At 37.9% G+C, this 21,304-nt stretch overlaps 1 protein-coding gene across 1 annotated transcript in view; it reads left to right on the plus strand.

Moving 5' to 3' along the window:
- The first annotated feature begins 1,123 nt into the window (after window positions 1–1,123).
- Window positions 1,124–21,304, plus strand: part of LOC123240724 (zinc finger protein 850-like) — a 264,052-nt gene continuing 243,871 nt past the window's right edge. Inside the window, exon 1 of the mRNA XM_044668442.1 lies at window positions 1,124–2,737. Coding sequence (XP_044524377.1) covers window positions 1,124–2,737 — 1,614 coding nt within the window. The remainder of the gene's footprint in view (window positions 2,738–21,304) is intronic.

Consider the following 21,304-nt stretch of genomic DNA (forward strand, 5'->3'; position numbering starts at 1 on the left):
ACTGTTATAATATAAGATCTGTACTATACAGACTTCTTTCTTTTGGTGGAGGAATTACTTGCAAAGGGTGAAGGAAATCAATTCATAGAGGAGACTAGGAACAGTCCTCCCCATGGCCAGAGCACTACAAAGAATTAGACCTGAGCTCGGTGCCTAATTATAGAAATTAGAAGCAGACTAGGGAATCATTTATTAAAGTTTTGGAGCAAAATTTGAGAAGACCAGATGCGTGGTCCAGATTTGAAAAGGTAAAACAAAATATAGATGAGACTCCATCTAGTTTTTTAGATTGCTTAACTGAGGCTTCAGAGTTCCAATTGGGTTTAGATGGGTTTCCTGGCAGAGGAAACCATTGTACACATCAAAAGGCTATTTGTAAACAATGCTTGTGCTGTTGTTAAGAAATTTTTCAAATCTAATTGTCCAAACTGGGAATTGATGAGTCTGGAAGAGCTTAAAAGAAAGACTTCTTATGTTTGTGTTGTTAAGGATAAGAGTAATGAGGATAAGTATACAGTCATTGAAGAGTTAAGGAGACAATTAAAGAGGCCAATGATAGAGCAAAGGACAATGAAAGAAAAGAGGTGAAAGCTGTGGCAACCTTAAGATTGGTGCAATCTAGGAATCTATATGTGCCTAGGGTAAGAAGATCTGGAGATCAGAGGTGTTATCTCTGTAATAGAATTGTATACTTTGTGAGAAAATGTCGGTACAGAGGACAATTCTCAAGACAACTAAATAGGAGCAATGGGTATCAAAGATCATATAATAATGGATGGAGACAAAATAATAATGGATCCATTGTGAGGTTTCATTTTTACTGTATGTGAAAATATTTCTAAAATATTCCATCTTGCAATTATGACCCAATGGTGTACCAAATTCTGATTAAATTTGAAAATTCTTTTTGTTTTGAAATTTGAAAATTCTTGGGAAATGGAATAAAAATCCATTTACTTATTCCTATCAGAGGAAAGAATTTATATTATGTGTGTGTATGTCCTCATTCCATCTGTGTTTATATCATTATTTGTTTTCTTCAGAGGCAGAGACTAATTTTGAAGTGAAGGAGGTGTCTACAAAGCTGAGCCTTTTTGTGAAAGGATCTTGCCCTCCAAAAGGCATGAATAAGGATCCCTGTGACTTCATTTTGAGAGAAATCTGTGATGCTAAAATCAAGGTAAATAAAAATCCAAAGAGTGATTGTGAATTTGATGAAATAGCAGAGAAATTCAGCCAACATTCAGTCCTAAATGAGTATATGAAATTGACCTCAGGAAATGACTGTTGGGATAGTGAATACACCAAATCCTTTCCTGAAAAAGTAGGATTTGATCAGTCACTTGAGAATTGTCCTGAAATGCCCATGTATCAAGGTAACCTCGGGAGAATCGCCTATGGCTCCAGTTTAGACCTCACAGGACATCCAAAGAGTAAACATATAGAGATGCTCTCTGTGAGTAAAAAAGGGGTGAGATCTTTTAGTCAGAACTCGAAGGTTGGTTCATACCAAATAATCCACTCTGAAGAGAGACCTTATGAATGTAAACAGTGTGGAAAGTCTTTCAAATGGAGGGGGAATCTTGCACAGCATCAGAGAATCCACACTGGAAAGAAACCTTATGAATGTACACAACGTGGAAAGACTTTAATTGAGAGGGGCTCTCTTGATAGGCATCAGAGAATACACTCTGGAGAGAAACCTTATGAATGTATACAATGTGGAAAGACTTTCAAACGGAGGAGCCATCTTGCTGTACATCAGAGGATCCACACTGGAGAGAAACCTTATGAATGTAAACAATGTGGAAAGGCTTTCACAGAGAGGGGCAGTCTTGCTGTACATCAGAGAATCCACTCTGGAGTAAAACCTTATGAATGTACACAGTGTGGAAAGGCTTTCACTGTGAGGGACTCTCTTGCTAAGCATCAGAGAATCCACTCTGGAGAGAAACCTTATGAATGTAAGGAATGTGGAAAGGCTTTCACAGAGAGGGGCCATCTTGTTGTACATCAGAGACTCCACACTGGAGAGAAACCTTATGAATGTAAACAGTGTGGAAAGGCTTTCACCGTGTTGAGCAACCTTACTGTACATCAGAGAATCCACTCTGGAGAGAAACCTTATGAATGTACACAGTGTGGAAAGGCTTTCACCGTGAGTGACTCTCTTGCTAAGCATCAGAGAATCCACTCTGGAGAAAAACCTTATGAATGTAAGGAATGTGGAAAGACTTTCAAACAGAGTAGCAATCTTGCTGTACATCAGAGAATCCACACTGGAGACAAACCTTATGAATGTAAACAATGTGGAAAGGCTTTCACAGTAAGGGACTCTCTTGCTAAGCATCAGAGAATCCACTCTGGAGAAAAACCTTACGAATGTACACAGTGTGGAAAGGCTTTCACAGAGAGCAGCTCTCTTACTGCACATCAGAGAATCCACACTGGAGACAAACCTTATGAATGTAAACAATGTGGAAAGACTTTCAAACAGAGGAGTCATCTTGCTGTACATCAGAGAATCCACACTGGAGAGAAACCTTATGAATGTAAGGAATGTGGAAAGGCTTTCACAGAGAGAGGCCATCTTGCTGTACACCAGAGAATCCACACTGGAGACAAACCTTATGAATGTAGACAATGTGGAAAGGCTTTCACTGTGAGGGACTCTCTTGCTAAGCATCAGAGAATCCACTCTGGAGAGAAACCTTATGAATGTACACAGTGTGGAAAGGCTTTTACTGTGAGGGACTCGCTAACTAAGCATCAGAGAATTCACTCTGGAGAGAAACCTTATGAATGTAAACAGTGTGGGAAGACTTTCAAACAGAGTAGCAGTCTTGCTGTACATAAGAGAATCCATACTGGAGAGAAACCTTATGAATGTGAACAATGTGGAAAGACTTTTATAGTGAGTGGCCATCTGGATAAGCATCAGAGAATCCACTCTTGAGAGAAATGTTATGAATGTAATAAATTCTCATAGTCTTTCTCTTAATGCTCCACAGTTGCTTTATGTCAGAAAATCCCCACTGGAGAGAAACGTCATGAGTGATGCTGAGCTTATAGTTGCCACTCTTAGCTTTAACAGAAGAGAATCCACACTAGAGAGAAATTTTAGGAATATCATTGTGGTAAAGCCTTCAGGCAGCAATCATCTCTTATTTCCAAGTGGGGATTCCTTTTGGATAGAAATCTTATTCCTGTCATGAATGAAGAAAGACTGACATGGAGAGTCCAGACCTTTTTCAGTATGAGAAAGTCTTCTCAACACACCAGTTCCAGATGGATTCCCTATAGGAAAGCTTTCAGCCAAAGATGAACTCTTTATATCTTCATAGTGAAAAAAACCTAATGTATATGCTCAAGTTTATGTACTTTCCTCAGTAGGAGGGTGATCACTATCACTTGGACAACTGTAAATGATAACAAGTCTGAAGGACTAGCCCACATCTATTAGATTGGCTATTATGACAGAAAAGGAAAATGACAAAAGTTGGAGGAGATCTGGGAAGATTGAAAAAGGTATGAACTTTTGGAGTTGTGAACTAATTCAGCATTCTAGGGAGATAAATTTGGGACTATGTCCAAAGGGCAATAAAAAAGAAAAAGGAAAAGGACCTATATGTATTAACACAAAACAGTTAAAGGTGCTCTTTTGGATGACAAAAAAAATCATAAATTAAGAGGAAAGACCATCTGGGAAATGGCCGAGCAAATGGTGGCATATCATTATAATGGAATCCTATTATTTTATCATTAGTGATGAGAAGGAGGAGCTCAGAAAAGACTGGAAAGACTTGAGAACTGATGTAGACTTTTTAATTCTATATAATCAAAATTTTATATTTTACCTTTTGTAATGTTCTTTATCTTTTGTTTGAGGTATGTGAGATTTAAATTAATGTACAACTACTCCAAGTATTAATTTCATAAAATTTATTAATAATCAATTGCAGTAGAAGGATTAAAAAGGAAATAGAAATATAAAAATTGAATTATCCAACAAAATTAAGACCATCTGGTGACTAAGTTTTCTTTGCCAACTCTAAAAGCCAGCCCAGCAGCCTCTGATCATGGAAAAAGAAGACAAGAAGTGGAGCTACATAAAATTTATATCCTTTCTACATCAGCATGTAATATGAGAAGGAAAGTGGGATGCTGGGAATTGAAGTTTTGGAGTTCAAAAATTAATTACACAATTCCCTCTTTGATTCCTATGGGAAACAAGCATGTAGAAATCTCCCAGATTTCCATGCCTAGTTTTCCCATGGAATCAGTACACATAACCAATTTATATCTCTAAAGATCTTTAACTAGAGGTGCATACAACATTGCACTTTCTAAGGGGAAATTACAATAACTTGGGAGTAGGAGGGAAATGGAGAAAGAGAACAAAATCAATGATTGCTTGGCGCACTGGTAAAAAGCTAATTAGGGGGCAGTCCCTTTGGCATAAGAGTTTATATTCAAAACAAATCCTTTCAACCTCCACAGTTTAATTTCACTATATCCCAACATTCATTCTGTATCTTTTGTTGCACTGTGTGGTTTCTGCAAGCATCTTCATAGAGCTTTCTTCAAATAGTTCACTTTCTGAATTTGGGGAGGTAACAGGTTTCTTGTCCTAAAACCACTCTCAAACAAGAAAATTTTTATATATCTAGAATTATATGGCAATGATACACCCCCCCCACCCCTGAAACGGTGTTGACAAACACATTGATCACCCAGGGATACGTGGCTTAATTATGAGGTAGGTGAATCAATTGTTAAAAGAAAGTAAAAAACAAAACCAAAAAAAAAATAGAAGAAAAAAAGAAGAAAAATATAAAAATATAGAATTATATAAAAGTTCTGATTAAGCAAGAATAAGCCCATAACAGGTCTTGGAATCAAGGCCCAATAAACTGATTCATGTCCCACAAGCCTGTAGGACTATTGTAGCAATATGGATTCATCCAGTGAGAAGCCAGGACTACAGAAAATTGTCACATTATGAAAGACAGAAAAGGGACTTGATTTTTGCAGCAAATGGTTAATAGAATTCCCTGGTTTGATTTTACCTTCACTTACAGGGATAGGAATACCATGATTGTAGCCAAACTGAGGTTCTTTGTCTGAATCTGGCATGTGGAAATCCTACATCTGATGTCAAACAGCCACTTACTCAAACCCCAAAACAAGTCGTCTGTCTTGTGGCAGTCTCATCAATCCCACTGGGGTTAGTTGGTTGCCTTGACCTTGTGCTTCTTGGCACTGTATAATGATTCTTTTGTGATCCCTTCTCCTGGAATCAGACAAAATCATTAATCAAAGTCCCATAATATTAAAGAATCAATGGCAGGTTTCCATAGTCTAAAACTTTTGGGTATGCATTAATATAGGGCTAATGGATATTGTAAATTTATATTAGTGCAAAATCAGAAAACTATTAATACTGGTAACATGCTTGAAGTACAAAAAGTGAGAGAAAAAAGCAAACTCAAATACTCTATTGCACTGATAAGGAAAAACCATAATAAAATAAAACATATATATATATAGTGTTCACAGTTAGTGACACACTGTGCTTGCCCAAGGAGAGGCACAATAAAAATGAGATCCATTTCCTTTTTAACTTGGCCATGATCCACAGTGTGAGTGCAAATGATATTTACCAGGTAACAGCTTTTCAAAACAGTAGTATAGCAGCCAATGCACAGGGGATATGTCTTTAGAACTTCCTGAAAGAGCTCTGGATCTTTTCTCAATGTAATTCTTGTTAAAAAGAAAGGAGGAAGAGATGATATATATATATTAATAATCTGATCTTTTGTTTGTTTCTTTCTTTGTATATCTCCTCTTGCTACTACTATCTCCCTATAGATTGTGTTAGTTAAAATCACCTGGGGTTCTATTTGGAAGGATTGAACCTCAATATAGTGTTTGACAAACTTCTGTGGACCTGTGGGGGTCCTTAAAACTACATTTCCCGTGGTCCAATGGGTTTCATGGGTTTCCTGTTTTGGATGACATATTAAAGGTGAGGGACTATTTTAAGTAGGGGGTAGTGACTTGGAACTTCCTCTTTAGTTACCTGAGCTCGAGGAGAGAGGAAGGTAAATGGCTGAGGTGAGGTTGGAATAGGTTTTTCTTACAGGCATGTGGTCAGTTTATCTCTATCAGCATAGCTTTTATTAAAATACTATTCTTCCTTTTGATCTCGGCCCTCATCATTTTTAATAATAACAAGATCTTCCTTCTAGATATTAGAGCATAGCTGGTATGTAGATCTTAGGGATAGTATGGATGAAGGAGGGATCAGGGCCCAAGGCCTAAACTAGCTGCTGTCAGTGAAGGAGGAACACCCACTCCTCTCATAATAGCTGTTGCTGTAATCTATCCCTCTTCTCCCTGACAGGTTTTATTGGTTAAACCTGTCAGTGACTTTTTTCTAACAGTTTCCCAGGTTGGGACCCCTTGAGAGGTTAGGTAGATGATTAACCTCTCTAGACCCAACCTGAAGTTGGATTGTTACTAGGCTATTGATTAGCTTTGGAAACAATTAATATCTGACTGCGTAATAATTCTCCCTTCCTAAGGGCTATGATAGAATAACCACTCAGGAAGGTACTTGTTGTTAAATCACTGTATTATCTATTGATGGGGAAAGGATAACAAGGTAATAGGTTTGGGGACTGGAAACACTATTGCTATATTTTGGCTACGATGCTAATCGTTGATCAGGACTGGAGACTGCTAGGCTGGTAGAGGCTTGAGGTCTTCACCCTCTCACTATCTTTGACCTGACCTGGCCACAGCCAAGTCATAAAATAGGGAAGGCTATTGATGTAGATGTGGATTGATGATTTGTGTATTCTCTCAGCTCTATTACCAATGATATTGATGGATCTCTAGCTCTCTCTCAGTCAAGCACAGGATACAGGTTTAGGTTCAATCGTACCCTCTTCTTCTACTACCCTTCATCCTTCACCTTCCTCTGCCCAGTTCTTGCTCCAAGAGAACTTTTCTCAAGTCCCAGCTCTGAGTTCTGAGACCCCTCAACTGTAGTTCTTAGGGGTTATTTATAGGGTGGGGGCCAACCAATGTTTGCCCCTGGCTCATGGCATCTGGGAACATTCCGAATCTCTCAGCTGCCATCTCTGTCAGTCAAGGTGGCATCCATCTTCTCCCAGATAATGATTTTAACATTCTTAGATACAGTTGAGGCAGAAGGAGAAAGATGGAGAGTTCATCGTATACCTCATGGTATACCAAAACAGGTATGGGCTTCTGATTTTACAGATTTTATTCTATTAAAATCTGCAACTCCAGTTAAAGTAAAGAACAAAGGAGGTCCTCCACCTTGCCTATATCTCTTAAACAAAGAGGCAGTAGCTGGTATCACCCCTATCATAGAATTGTTACTGAAACAATGAATTATAATCCAATGTATTTCAGAGTTCAATACACCTATACTCCCAGTAAAGAAACCCAAATTGGATGAAAATGGAAGACCTTGTTACAGATTTGTCCAAGGTTTAAGGGCTATAAATGACTATGTGGTAAAGTCCTACTCAATTGTTCCATGTCCAGCCATAATTATCTCATCAATACCAATACACAAAGATTCACAAAAGATATTTGCTTTTACCTGGCAGGGAAGAAGTTTCTGTTGGAGTCAAGGGTTCTGTGAAAGCCCATCTCTCTTTTGCAAATCCTTAATAAGGATCTAGAGACAATCAGATTTAAAGACAGCAAATTTGTCCATTTTGTAGATGAGTTGTGTAAAAGGGGACATAAGGTTTCTAAGGCAAAACTTCAATGATGCTTACTGAGAATTGAGTATTTGGGATTTATTTTATCTGGGGGTTCTAGAAGCATTTCCCAAAAATGTGTAACAGACATCCAGTAGCTAAGTGCCCCAAACACTAAGAAACAGCTAAGAGCCAAACGGAGTACAACAGGATTCTATAGACAGTGGATCCCTGGGTACAGAGAATTGACCAACTCACTTACTGATTTAATAAAAGATATAGAACCTGAACATCCGAAATTAAAGCCAGAACATCTACAGGTAATAACTAAACTTAAGAAAATAATTCTTTCTGCTCCAGTACTTGGGATCCCAGATTATGAAAAACCTTTTCTGCTATTTGTTCATGAGCAGAAGGGGATAGCTTCAGGCGTTTTTGCAGACTTTAGGGACAGAATAAGAGAATTGTAAGATGATGGACTTCTAGTTCAGAGTGAAATATATAAATACATATATAAAGAATTTTAATAAAAGCACAGCAACACACCAATCATGAATTGGTCCATTTACTGTAATTTTATTTCCGCAATTGAAGTTTTAGACAGGGTGTCATGGTTCCATTGCTCACATGTTAAAAAGGTTCTAGAGTAGTAGGAGGAGAAGAAGAAGAAAGATCCAGAAGAAGATGGAATGATGGATGAAACATTATCATCAGGCAGCATGTCTACAGTCAAAAAGATCAGGGAAGAGGACAATATCCCCTGAAGAAAGGGGACATCATGGCAAGATCTCAGAGGAAGTACATCAGACTGGACATTAACAGGATAACAGACTTTTACACAAGGATCTACTACCAAAAAGGATAATGGACTGATATGTATTTAAATTGTAAGGTTTTGTATCATGTTGCACACAGCATTTTTTCAGTCTAGATACATGCATCAGTATATATTACAACACAGACAGAGAAAGATAATAGAAGAGAGACAACAGATAACATGGGAAGAGGAGTATCTGAAGATCTGGTGAGTATAGTTGCATCCAACATACATTTAGGACACATTAATTAAAGGATATTCACATTAGCTTCATGAGGTCTTGCCTGGATGAAATGTATTTGGGATATTTCACTCAGGTAACATCAGGACACATACAGGATTATATAGATTTTTTTGTTTTGTAGTATTATCAGAGGGCAGAGATTTTCTTACACAAATGTACATATCGTAACATACTGTTATAAAAATAGAAGGTATCTTTATACTTTATGGGTAGTTACTATAGTTGTTATTAATCAGGGAAGCTATGCTTTGGATTCCCTTGATGGCTGGTACAGGGACACCCAAGTCCTGTTACTCAGCAGGATATTATAATAACTGCCCTTCTTTATAACAGTGCCCAGGTCAGTGAATGGGTAACCCTTTCAGGTCCCACCTGGGGTCGTATTGATTATTGGTATTGGGCTCTATTAGCCTTGGATAACATTCATCTGACTGCATTGCTCCCTCCTAAGAGTGGTGATGTAAAAACTACTCAAGGAAGGTACTTAATAATCTTTATCTATGTAAGTTAATAAGGGAAAGGAATGATCAGGAACAGATTGGGGATGGGAGACCCTGTCACTAAAGGCTATAACACTAATCCCTCAGGATTGTAGGCTGTTCAGTAATGCTGGAGCTCTTGTTCTTCACCTCCTCTGGCTCAGCTTGGCCACAGCCAAACCAGAGTAAGCAGTCTTCTTGGTTGACACAGATATTAATGATTTCTCTCAGCTTACTGCCAGTTGTTATGTCAGTTCTACAGCCTTCAGGAAATACCTCCCTTACCACCCTCTGCTTCTTCTCCTTCCCTTTTCCCGGTTCTCTCCCACCCCCCAACCCCTCTTCCCCGGGCCTTGGATACCTAAATATCTAGTGATGGTTTAGATGCCTAAATATCTAGGGGGAATTCAGAGAGAACCAGAAACTCCATGGTCAGAACCACAGGTCAATCAGTGTCCAAGATCAGATTGATGTTTAAGTAAAGGATTTCAGGCCAGGGCTCTAAAACCAAAACAAAAGCCAAAGCAAAAGCCAAACGCCAAAGGTCCCTCTCAAATGGCTGCCAGGGTATTTATACCCTTTGGCCAACTGCCTTTCCTCTTGTCCTCACTGCATCTGGGAACATTCCAATGTCTCCAACTGTCTTCACCTGTCAATCAAGATGAGACTCTCAACTCCCAGAGTTTGAATATGACAATACTTTGTATATATTTGTATTATATTTTTTATATAGAATTTGTATCATTGTTTAACTGGTGAGTGTGTAAATAGGTGTGTAAAATATGTTGATAGTATAAATTTTGTATAGGTTTTGTATATTTCTGTATGTTCTTGTATATTTATGTAAATTTCATTGTGAATAGTTGAGATTACAAAAATTTCTATTTTTATAATCTGAATATATTTGTAAATTTGTGCAGAAATTTTTTACATATCTATAAAAAAGGGTGCATAGTAAAGCTTCCAAGGATAGGATTTTGTTAGGATAAGATAGTTACAATGTTTGACAGATTGTTATAAGATTTTTAGATACATTAGTGTTACAGTGAAAAGTTGTTATTTTCTTTTGGAACTGTTTGCACTTTGTATTTTGATTTTTACAATTTTAATGTTCTTTTTTATATTTTGTTGCATCTGTATGTTGAGTTTTACTATTGGTTTTGCAACTTTTGTATTTGTATTCTATTATGTAATTGCTTATTGGAATTCCCTTTTCCCTATATTCTTTAGTGTAAGGTAGAGGATAGAGAGGAATAGATAGAGTAAGTTTTAGAGAAGAACTGTTTGTTGTAGGTTTAGGTAAGTGAGATAGAATGGGATTTGAATAAGGGGAGATTTACAAAGTGATGAGCTTATGACAAATCTATAAAGTTGGTCAGATACTCAGAGAGCAGAATGTAAGGATAAGGGATAGAGGGAAAAGTGTAGATTAGCTTTAAGAGGAAAAGAGGAGAATTTAAATACACACCCTGGGAGAAGATTCTGACAAGGAGAAAAGGATCTTGGGAGTTTTCCTGCAAGTAACTGCTACTCTGGATCTAGCTTTTGCTGAAACCCCAGAGTTTGGTAATCTGGGACTCTGGGTATACCTAGGATCAACCCCAGTCCTAAAGGTAAGGGCTCAAATACATCTATGAATCCTTCCTCTATTCTTTTTTGATAATCCTTACTAGTTAGGTTAGCAGATAGTCAGATGGGGTTTTGTGTCTTAGTCAGAGATAAGGAGTTTAGAGTAGCTTGAGTGAATTCTCAAGGAGAAGAAATAATTCACCATGAGCTGAAAAAGTTTGGGTGAAGATTAGATCTAGATTTAGGAACCTACCTATCATTTTCCCTTTACTCCTATTATAAAATTAAACTTAGGGGCAGCTGGGTAGCTCAGTGGAGTGAGAGTCAGGCCTAGAGACAGGAGGTCCTAGGTTCAAAACCCGGCCTTAGCCACTTCCCAGCTGTGTGACCTGGGCAAGTCACTTGACCCCCATTGCCCACCCTTACCACTCTTCCACCTATGAGACAATACACCGAAGTACAAGGGTTTAAAAAAAAAATTAAACTTAGTTTCTAAAGCCCAAGGGGTTTGTGCTTTACTGGCCTGGTATCATTTCCCATCCATCTAGGAAGGATTTTTATTTCAAAATTATGAGAGAGTTAGAATACTTTTTCAAGTGCTTATTGACAGTTTTGATTTCTTTATCTGAAAACTGCCTTTTCCATTGTCTTGCCTATTTATCAATTGGGCAATAGCTTGATTTTTTTGTACAATTGATTTAGCTCTTTATAAATCTGAGAAGTTAGACCTTTGTCAGAGATTTTTGTTATAAAGATTTTTTTCTCAATTTGTTACTTCCTTTCTCATTTTGGTTGGATTGGTTTTGTTTGTACAAAACCTTTTTAATTTAATGTAATTAAAATTATTCATTTTACATTTTGTAGTATTTTGTATTTGTTGCTTGGTCTTAAATTCTTTCATTTTCTATAAATCTGAGAGGTATACTATTCTTTGTTCCCTAATTTACTTATAATTTCCTTCTTTATATTTAAATCATTTACACATTCTGAATTTATCTTGGTATAGGGTGTGAGATGTTGATCTAAACCTAATCTCTCCCATACTGTTTTTAAATTTTCCCAGCAGTTTTTGTCAAATAGTGGGTTCTTGACCCAAAAGCTGGGATCTTTGGGTTTATCGTACACCCTCTTGCTGAGGTCATTTACTCCAATTCTATTCCATTGATCTTCCCTTCTGTCTTTTGGCCAGTATCATATTCTTTTGATGATCACAGCTCTATAGTATCATTTAAGATCTATAGTATCATTTAAGACCTAGGCCCCCATCCTTCACATTTCTTTTCATTAATTCCCTTGATAGTCTTGATCTTTTGATGTTCCAGATGAACTTTGTTATACTATTTTCTAATTCTATACAAAAGTTTTTTGGTAGTTTGATAGATAAAATACTGAATAAGTAAATTAGTTCACGTAGTGTTGTCATTTTTATTATATTAGCTCATCCTGCGCAAGAAAAATGATTGTTTTTCCAATTGTTTAGATCTGGTTTTATTTGTGTGAAAAGGGTTTTGTAGTTCTATTCATATAATTCCTCTGTCTGTCCCAGCAAAAAGATTCTCATATATTTTATACTGTCTAGAGTGATTGTAAATGGAGTTTTTCTTTCTAACTCTTGTTGCTGATTTTTATTGGAAATATATAAAAATGCTAATCATTTATGTGGGGTTATTTTGTATCCTGTACCTTTGCTAAAAATTATTATTTCTACTAACTTTTTAGTGATTTTCTAGGATTCTCTCAGTATACCAGCATTTCATCTGCAAAGAGTGATAGTTTAGTTCTGGATCAATTTTTGTCCCCATCCAAAGAAAGGCCTAATGAAATATTTTGTGTTCATTCAAACCACTCTAGATAATATAAAGGACACTTGCTGGTAGAGTTATGAACTGATCCATCTTTTCTGGAGAGCAATTTGGAATGACTCCCAAAGGGATACAAAACAATGCCCACCTTTTGATCCAGTAATACCAGTACTAGGTCTGTGCCCCAAAGAGATCAGAAAAAATGGGGAAAGGACCTACTTGTAGGAAAATATTTCTAACTGCTCTTTTGGTGGTAGCAAAAAATTGTAAATTAAAGGGATGTCTATCAGTTGATGAATGGCTAAACAAATTGTGTTATATGATGGTGATGGAATACTATTGTGTTGTAAGACATGATGAACAAGATGATTTCACAAATAGCTAAAAAGGCCCCCATGAACTGATGCAGAGTGAAATAAGCAGAACCAGGGGAACATTGTATACTATAACTAATATTATGGAATGTTCAACTGTGATAGCTTTGGCTACTCAGCAATACAATGATCCAGTACAGTTCTGAGGGATTTATGACAAAGAATACCTCAAGAGAAAAAACTGTTGGAGTTGGAATGGAGATGAAAACATACAATTATTCACTTTTTTTTTTTTTTTTTTTGTTTTTTTAATTTTAAACCCTTTACTTCTGGGTATTGATCCATAGGTGGAAGATTGGTAAGGGTGGGCAATGGGGGTCAAGTGACTTGCCCAGGGTCACCCAGAATTATTCACTTTTTTATTTGGGTTTTTGTTTTGAGTTTGTGGTTTTATATGAATAGTCACTTCTAAAAATAAACAATATGGAAATAAATTGAAAAAAGAAATATGAACCTGTAGCTCACAGCCCTAATTTTGCCTATTCTCGCAAGTTTATCCTTATTCCTACTTATCCTGCTTTATTCTTCTCTCAATCCTGCTTCATTCTTCCCTCAAATTCCAGGCCTGGTGATAGGAATGAAAGGGAATATAATAAGGATTTAAAAGTACCTGCTCTATGTCCTCTACTGGGTAAAGGAGTTCATAATTATCATTAATTTCACAACACCTCTGTGAGTTTGATACTCTTACTGTCCTCATTCATAATTGAGGCAAACAGAGGTTAAATAAATTACTCAGGGGCACCCACTTACCATCTGTTTCAGACTGGATTAAATTTGTTTTTCTGATGCCAAGTTCTGATCTCTTACCCCTTCACTCCCAGCTGCCTTTAATTTCTAGATAATGGAGGTTGTGAAATGTGCCTCTCCTATTACAAGAGGTAAATAAAGATGGAATTTTCTGAAGGGGGGGAACATTCTCTCCCCTATGAGAGGGCAAAGCCCACCATATCTCTAGGTCTAGACAGAGACTCTTTGGCCTGTAATAGGCACTTGCATGTTTGTACCTTTTCTATGGTCTTTTAAACCAGTGGACAGACATGAGACACTGACACTCAGACACACACAGAGGCATCACCTTCTCCCCACTGCACACATTTACACCCCAGCACACCGCCCCTGCCTGGTCTCTCTTGTTGCACATGCACCAGAGCTTCCCCCTTCCCCCACCACCCACATTCCTAGGCTCAGATACCCACAACTGGTACACCCAAGTCTTCTCCCTCCCCAGGAGTTAGGGAGTAGAAAGTCTCTTCTGCCAGAGTGGGGAGCCCCAGCCACACCTTTTGCATTGACAACCTTCCCATCTGATAGACCCCTGAATTGTTGGACCCCTCGGTCCTATGTAAAGGAATATAATACATTGCTTAAGCCTGACTGAGCTGGGTATGAACCCAGGACAGCTTGCCCTGGAGCTTCCAGGTTTGTGTATCATATCCCTGGAGACCCCAGTGGAGATTGTAGCAGAAGAGATTTCATCTTGAGTTTGTGCTCATGTATTTTATGGATACCTATTTTACCTGTAACTATGTAGATCAGTATGTTTTGGGTAACAACTTAGTATGATTGGTTGCTAAATATAGTTACACCTCAGTTTCCTGTAAATATCATCCCTCCTTCAATAAAGCCACCATTGGCCACTTGATTTCCAGCAGCTCTCCTGAGTCTGTCTGCATTCTTACCCCTTTCAGGTATGCTTTGGTGTTAGGGCTAATAGATATTGTAAACTTATCCTTCAAAATCAAAAACATTAATTCTGATTACATGTACTTCAAGTACAAAAAATAAGAAAGAAAAAATCCAATTGTAAATATAAAGAAAAAAATAATAAAAAATTTAAAACATAAGAATTCATAGTTCACATATCACATGACAATGTGTCAGCCAAATAGAGGCACAACAAAAGATTTTTTACTCAAAAAGCACAGACTTTCCTAGACTGCCCAAAGAGGAGGCCTCATTGAACAGCCCAAATTCCAAATTGTGCATAAAATACTACAATGATAAGGACTTTTTCTCTGGAATCCTGGTCTATGTCATTCCTCCTCACTGTTTCATGGCATTCATCTAGTACAATTTCTTAAGCAGGTCCCCAGTGAGTTAATACTTGCTTTGTTTTTTGTGGTTTCCTGGCACTTAGGATCTTACAAACAAACAAAATAGCAATATATGGCCGGGTTAAGATGACGGCAGAGTAAAAAGCAGCTCTTAATTTCTCCTGACTGAAACATACAGGACTCCTCAAGGGGACATAAAAACAAATCCAGACGAACAGAGGGACTCCACAACAGGGTGCAGCGTGGAAGGTACGTGGAATCGGGACATTTCCATGCTATAAAGGGGTGAAACAGCTCTCACTAAATCGCGGGCTGAGCAACTCCACCCCCACCCTCTCCACACACACCACATACAACGCCAAAGCCAGCTAAAAAGAAATTGAGCAAGCTTGGGGCACCCATTGAGTCATTGGCTGCTCCAGGACCTGTTCCTGAGAGCAGCAAGATTTAGGACCCCAAAGAGCTAAAGAACGCGCACGGACTCTGAGCGCGGACATGGAGCTCAGGCACAGGTGGAGGCGCGGGTGGAGGCAGACACAGGTGCGAGCGAAGGCTCTGAAACCCTGAGTGGGGAACCAGTGCAGACGGGTATACGACTGTGGAAGCAGTGCCCTGAGACTTGTAAAGGAACCTCCGGCAGAGGACCAAGCAAGGGGGTCCACCAGGGGGCTTGACCTTGAGAAAAACCAGACCTCAGACCTCAGGACCCAAAAGACCGTAGACAGACCCTGAGCGAGAGGATAAAGCTAAGAAGCTGCTGGGCTAACAATGGCTACCCAGAATCAGGAAGTTCAGAAGAGAAAGATTAACAACAAGAAAAAGAAATCTTTAACACTCAACAACTTTTACACGGAGAAAATCCAGTCAACTGAGCAAACAGAGGAGGAGAACAAACAAGCATCCGGACCCTCCCAAAATAATGAAAACTGGTCACAAGCTGTTGAAGAGTTCAAAACTGAGATGACGAGAAAGTTGGAAAAGATTTGGTTAGAGAAATGGGAAATAGCTCAAAAGGAAATCAGGCAAGAAAATAACAGTTTAAAAGGCAGAATTTTGCAATTGGAAAGTGAAGCTCAGAAATCAAATGAAGTGATAAGCAAATTGAACACCAGAAATGACCAGATTGAAAAGGAAAACCAGTCCCTAAAGGCTAGAATTGAGCAAGTAGAAGCTAATGATCTCTCAAGACAACAAGAACAAATAAAACAAAGTCAAAAGACTGAAAAAATAGAAGGAAACATGAAATATCTCAATGAGAAAGTGACAGACCAAGAAAAACGGTCTAGAAGAGAAAATTTGAGAATCATTGGACTCCCTGAAAAAGGAGAAATTAATAGAAATTTGGACTCCATACTAAAAGAAATTATTCAGCAAAATTACCCTGAAGTCCTACAACAAGAGGGCAATATAGACTTTGAAAGGATCCATAGATCACCCTCTACATTAGACACTGAAAGGACAACACCAAGGAATATAATAGCCAAATTCAAGAGCTTCCAAGTAAAAGAAAAAATCTTACAAGAAGCCAGAAAGAGACAATTCAAATATCAAGGAGCACCAATCAGGATCACACAGGATCTGGCAGCCTCCATGCTAAAAGACCGTAAGGCTTGGAATATGATATTCAGAAAGGCAAGAGAGCTGGGCCTGCAACCACGGATCAACTACCCATCAAAAATGACTATATACTTCCAGGGGAAAGTATGGGCGGTCAACAAAATTGAAGATTTCCAAGTATTTGCACAGAAAAGACCAGGGCTAAATGGAAAGTTTGATATCCAACCACAAAAATTGAGAGAAACATGAAAAGGTAAATAAGAAACAGAGGGGAAAGAAAGAAAACTCATGATTTTTAAATTTGCCTTTTTAAGGGCCTCAGTAAGATCTAAGTATCTGTATTCCTATGTGGAGAAATGCTATGTATAATTCTCTGTAGTGAACTCTATTCACTATTATAGTATTCACTATTATAGTAATCAGAAGAATAATTCACAGGGAGAGGGTGGAATACTAAATGGTCTAAGATGACATAGGGGGTGGTAAAGAGGGGGGTGAATAGTAGGGGACACCAAGAGAAACTTGAGAGAATAAGAAAAAGAGAATATTATATTACACACAAAGAGGGGACAAATACTATTATAAGAAGGAGAGGAAGAGAGCATTAAGAGGTAATATTTAAACCTTACTCTCAGTGTAATCAACCTGGAGAGGGAAGAGTAGCTATACTATCCATTGGGATATAAAACTCTTATCTAACCCTACTGAGAAAGTCAGAAGGGATAAACCAAGGGGAGCAGGGTAGTTGGGAGGTCAAAAAAGGGAGGGGGGAAGAAGGGGGAGGGAATTCATTAGGCCTTTAAAAACAAAAAGAGGGGAATAATAAGGGAGAGGGTGGAAAGGGAAGTTAATCAAGGGAGGGGATAAGGGATAGCGGCTTAATAGCAAACCACTGGTTTAAAAGGAAATAGTTTAAGAAAAAGGGTGTAGTATAGAGAGAGGGGGTCATATAGTTTTTTCAAGCTTTGGCTGAGTTCCAAAAAGCAGTTAGGGGTTTGGAATCTTGAGGGAGAGAGACAGTTGGTTTGGGTCTCCCGTGGAGAGAGGTTGTCTAACCAATTGAGCTGCTTCCTTACTTATCTGTAGAATTGAAATTTAGCCTAGCTTTGAAGATATTTATTTAAGAAATTGTTATTTTGGATAAACCCTTTATATTTTCCTTCCCAATATTATTTCCTACCTTCCCTCCCTTACCTTATATGTCTGTGAAGTTAATAAGGAGAGTAAATAGAGAGGAGTTCAAATCTGTGAAGGGTTAATTATAATTGACAGTATTAAATATAAAGAAACTAGTCAGTCAACATTTATTCCCTTTAGATATCAAGAGCACTTTGTAATCTGAATTAAAGGCAGGTCCTTACTCAGACTTCATCTTTGCCTCCTTTCCCCCACCTGAGGTTCCTGAAACAACGGTTAGGGCTTCCTTTAACCCATTTTCCTAAAATTCATCCTTGAAGATAATAAATCCTTTTGAGTTCAACAGCTGTTAGTTATTTGTCAGTTAGTTATTAAGAGAGGGAAGAAGAGGGAAAGGGCCAACATACTCTGGGCTTGAAGGGAAGCCGGGGTATCCATCTTGAAGGAAGGTGTAACTTCAAAACAAGTCCCTTCCTGTGAAATTAACTAAACCCTGTTTGTTAATTTCAGTTTAGTCTATTTCCCTCAGCCTGTGTTTGAGTCTAAGTCCAAGACTGTAAAGCCTGCTGTTTTGTCTGTTTAGTTTAATTTCTCCTCTCCCTGAAGATCTCTGTTTCCCTTCTGTGTTATACTCCTGACTTCAGTCCTATTATATCCTGAATCTCCTTAATCCCAGCCTACCTGTAACCTAGATTACTCACTTAGCAAGTGTCTGACAACCTCCTTTCAAATTCCTTTGTACCACACACCTTTCCTCAAATTATCCTCATTACATTTTGGCGAGCCAAGTCAAACGAAACGTATTATCTTCTGAAGAAAAAGAAAATGAATTTCACAAGAATGATTTTTGTATTAAGCAGTCTGTCACTGCTTATTTGGTCTTTTATGCAGGGACTATATATGTTTTGGCTGGTAAAAGTACCAAACTTGATACAACAATTAATTGAAATCTATGACTATTACAAATGGTTTGCATTCACTTTAGCTGAATGTATATGCTTCATACCAACAGCTGTGGCAATTGTTCTGTCTCTATGGCATTTTTTGGCAATTTCAAAAGCGGTCATGACTCATCTATTTAATTATTATAAGGCATCTCATCCAAAACAAGATAATGATAGCAAAGAACTAGTAGAGAACATCAAACTACTGTTCCAAGTGTTGAGGCAAATACGTGAAGGAAAGGAACTCGATAAGCATACCATCTTGAAACTTGAAATTGTAGAATCAAAGTTTTGGGGGCAAAAGGAAACAAAGAAAGAACAACCAATTCAGAATGCAGTAGTCTCTGTACTACCAATAGTGGACAGGACTATTGTGCAACCTGGAGAGGGGGTGGTACATGTCAAAACATACAAGGCATTCACTCCTAGTGATATGGAGGTTTTAAAACGCCGTTTTCCCAGATTCTACGAAAAGCCTTACAAAAGTCTAAAAGAAAGCGGGTGTTCACACTTTTTAACCCTAGTTTTGACAATGTCGAATTTCTTTTGGGGGAATTTTACACTCCCTTGGAAAAGGAAAAATTCCTGAATGAAACTAGGACGAACTCCAATTTAGAATCATGGCCATTAGTACATCAAGATCTAGATTTCACTCAACATGCTAACATGGGGTACTTGTTAAGATGCAGGGCTGATCTTATCGAAGCAATGAGATCATCTGCAAAAAGACCAAATGCTTGGCAGAAATTTGAGAAACTGAGGCAAGGGGAAGAAGAACACCCGAGCAGTTTTCTAGACAGAGTTATTGAAGCAGCAGAAACGATATTAGGACTTAGAGACACTCATGCCCAGGATACAATTGATCATATAAAGGGGCAGCTGGGTGGCTCAGTGGATTGAGAGCCAGGCCTAGAGATGGGAGGTCCTAGGTTCAAATCCGGCCTCAGACACTTCCCAGCTGTGTGACCCTGGGCAAGTCACTTGACCCCCATTGCGTACCCTTACCAATCTTCCACCTATAAGTCAATACACAGAAGTAAAGGGTTTAAAATTAAAAAAAAAACAAAAACAAAACAAAACAATTGATCATATAAGGAGGCAATTTGTAAAGGGAACCTCAAACCCAATACAAAATTATTTCAGGCAAAGTTGTCCACAGTGGGAATCATTACCACTGGAGGATATTAGGAATCATGCAGCATATATACATGATTCCAAACAGAAAGAAGTGAGAATGGCTAGGCAATCTGACAATGAGAAAGACGAGATCATAGCAGACTTGAAAAGGCAATTAAAGAAATCGAAACGTGAGAAATTGAAGAAGTGAAGAATTTTGCTCTCCAAACGAGTAGAAGTCAATTTAGACAACCTGCCAACAGCACCCCAAAATCAAAATCAGCACCCCGATGCTACTTGTGTGGGAAGATCGGGCACGTGATTCGGTTTTGTAGATATAAGCAACAAATAGATTTTTCAAAACCCAGTAATCAAAGAGATAATAGAAAGACATTTTATCATTCAAAATGGGCTAGGAATAATGAATCAAAAAGGCTTGATAAAGGAAAACATGAGGGTACTTGCTGTAATCATACATGCAAAAAATACAGTCAAACACCTTTGTTAGATGATATGGAGAGATATATACAAATGGGAATGAAACCGAAAAAATCATTATGAATCGAGATTTCTAATTTAAAACATATCAATCAGTGTAATTTGGGTGTGGCAGAGTCTAAAAGAAATGAGGAAAGCAAAATGGGAAAACTGGGCAAAATAGAAAAAGTGGGTAGCAATAGGGGAGGATATGAAAATGTCAGCGAATGCACAACTGATAATTATAACTCTGAATGTGAATGGGATGAACTCGCTCATAAAACGGAAGCAAATAGCAGAGTGGATCAGAAACCAAAATCCTACCATAGGTTGTCTACAAGAAACACATATGAGGCGGGTAGACACACACAAGTTCAAGGTTAAGGGTATGAGCAAAATCTTTTGGGCATCAAATGAGAAAAAGAAGGCAGGAGTGGCTATCATGATCTCTGACAAAGCCAAAGTAAAAATAGATATGATTAAAAAAGACAGGGAAGGTCATTACATCCTGATTAAAGGCAGTATAAACAATGAGGAAATAACACTGCTCAATATGTATGCACCAAGTGGTATAGCATCCAAATTCATAAAGGAGAAACTGGCAGAGCTCAAGAAAGAAATAGATAGTAAAGCCATAATAGTGGGAGATTTAAATATTCCTCTTTCAGGTCTAGATAAATCAAACCAAAAAATAAATAAGAAAGAGGTAAGAGAGGTGAATGAAGTCCTAGAAAAATTAGATTTAATTGATATGTGGAGAAAAATAAATAGGGACAAAAAGAATACACCTTTTTAGCTGCACATGGTACATTCACAAAGATTGACCATGTAATAGGGCATAGAATCATGGCAAACAAATGCAAAAGAGCAGATATAATAAATGTAACCTCAGATCATAATGCAATAAAAATAATAATTAGTAAGGGCACCTGGACAGGAAAATCAAAAACCAATTGGAAATTAAACAATATGATTCTCCAAAACCAATT

The sequence above is a fragment of the Gracilinanus agilis genome, chromosome 3, assembly GCF_016433145.1.
Source record: "Gracilinanus agilis isolate LMUSP501 chromosome 3, AgileGrace, whole genome shotgun sequence".
Classification (NCBI taxonomy): domain Eukaryota; kingdom Metazoa; phylum Chordata; class Mammalia; order Didelphimorphia; family Didelphidae; genus Gracilinanus; species Gracilinanus agilis.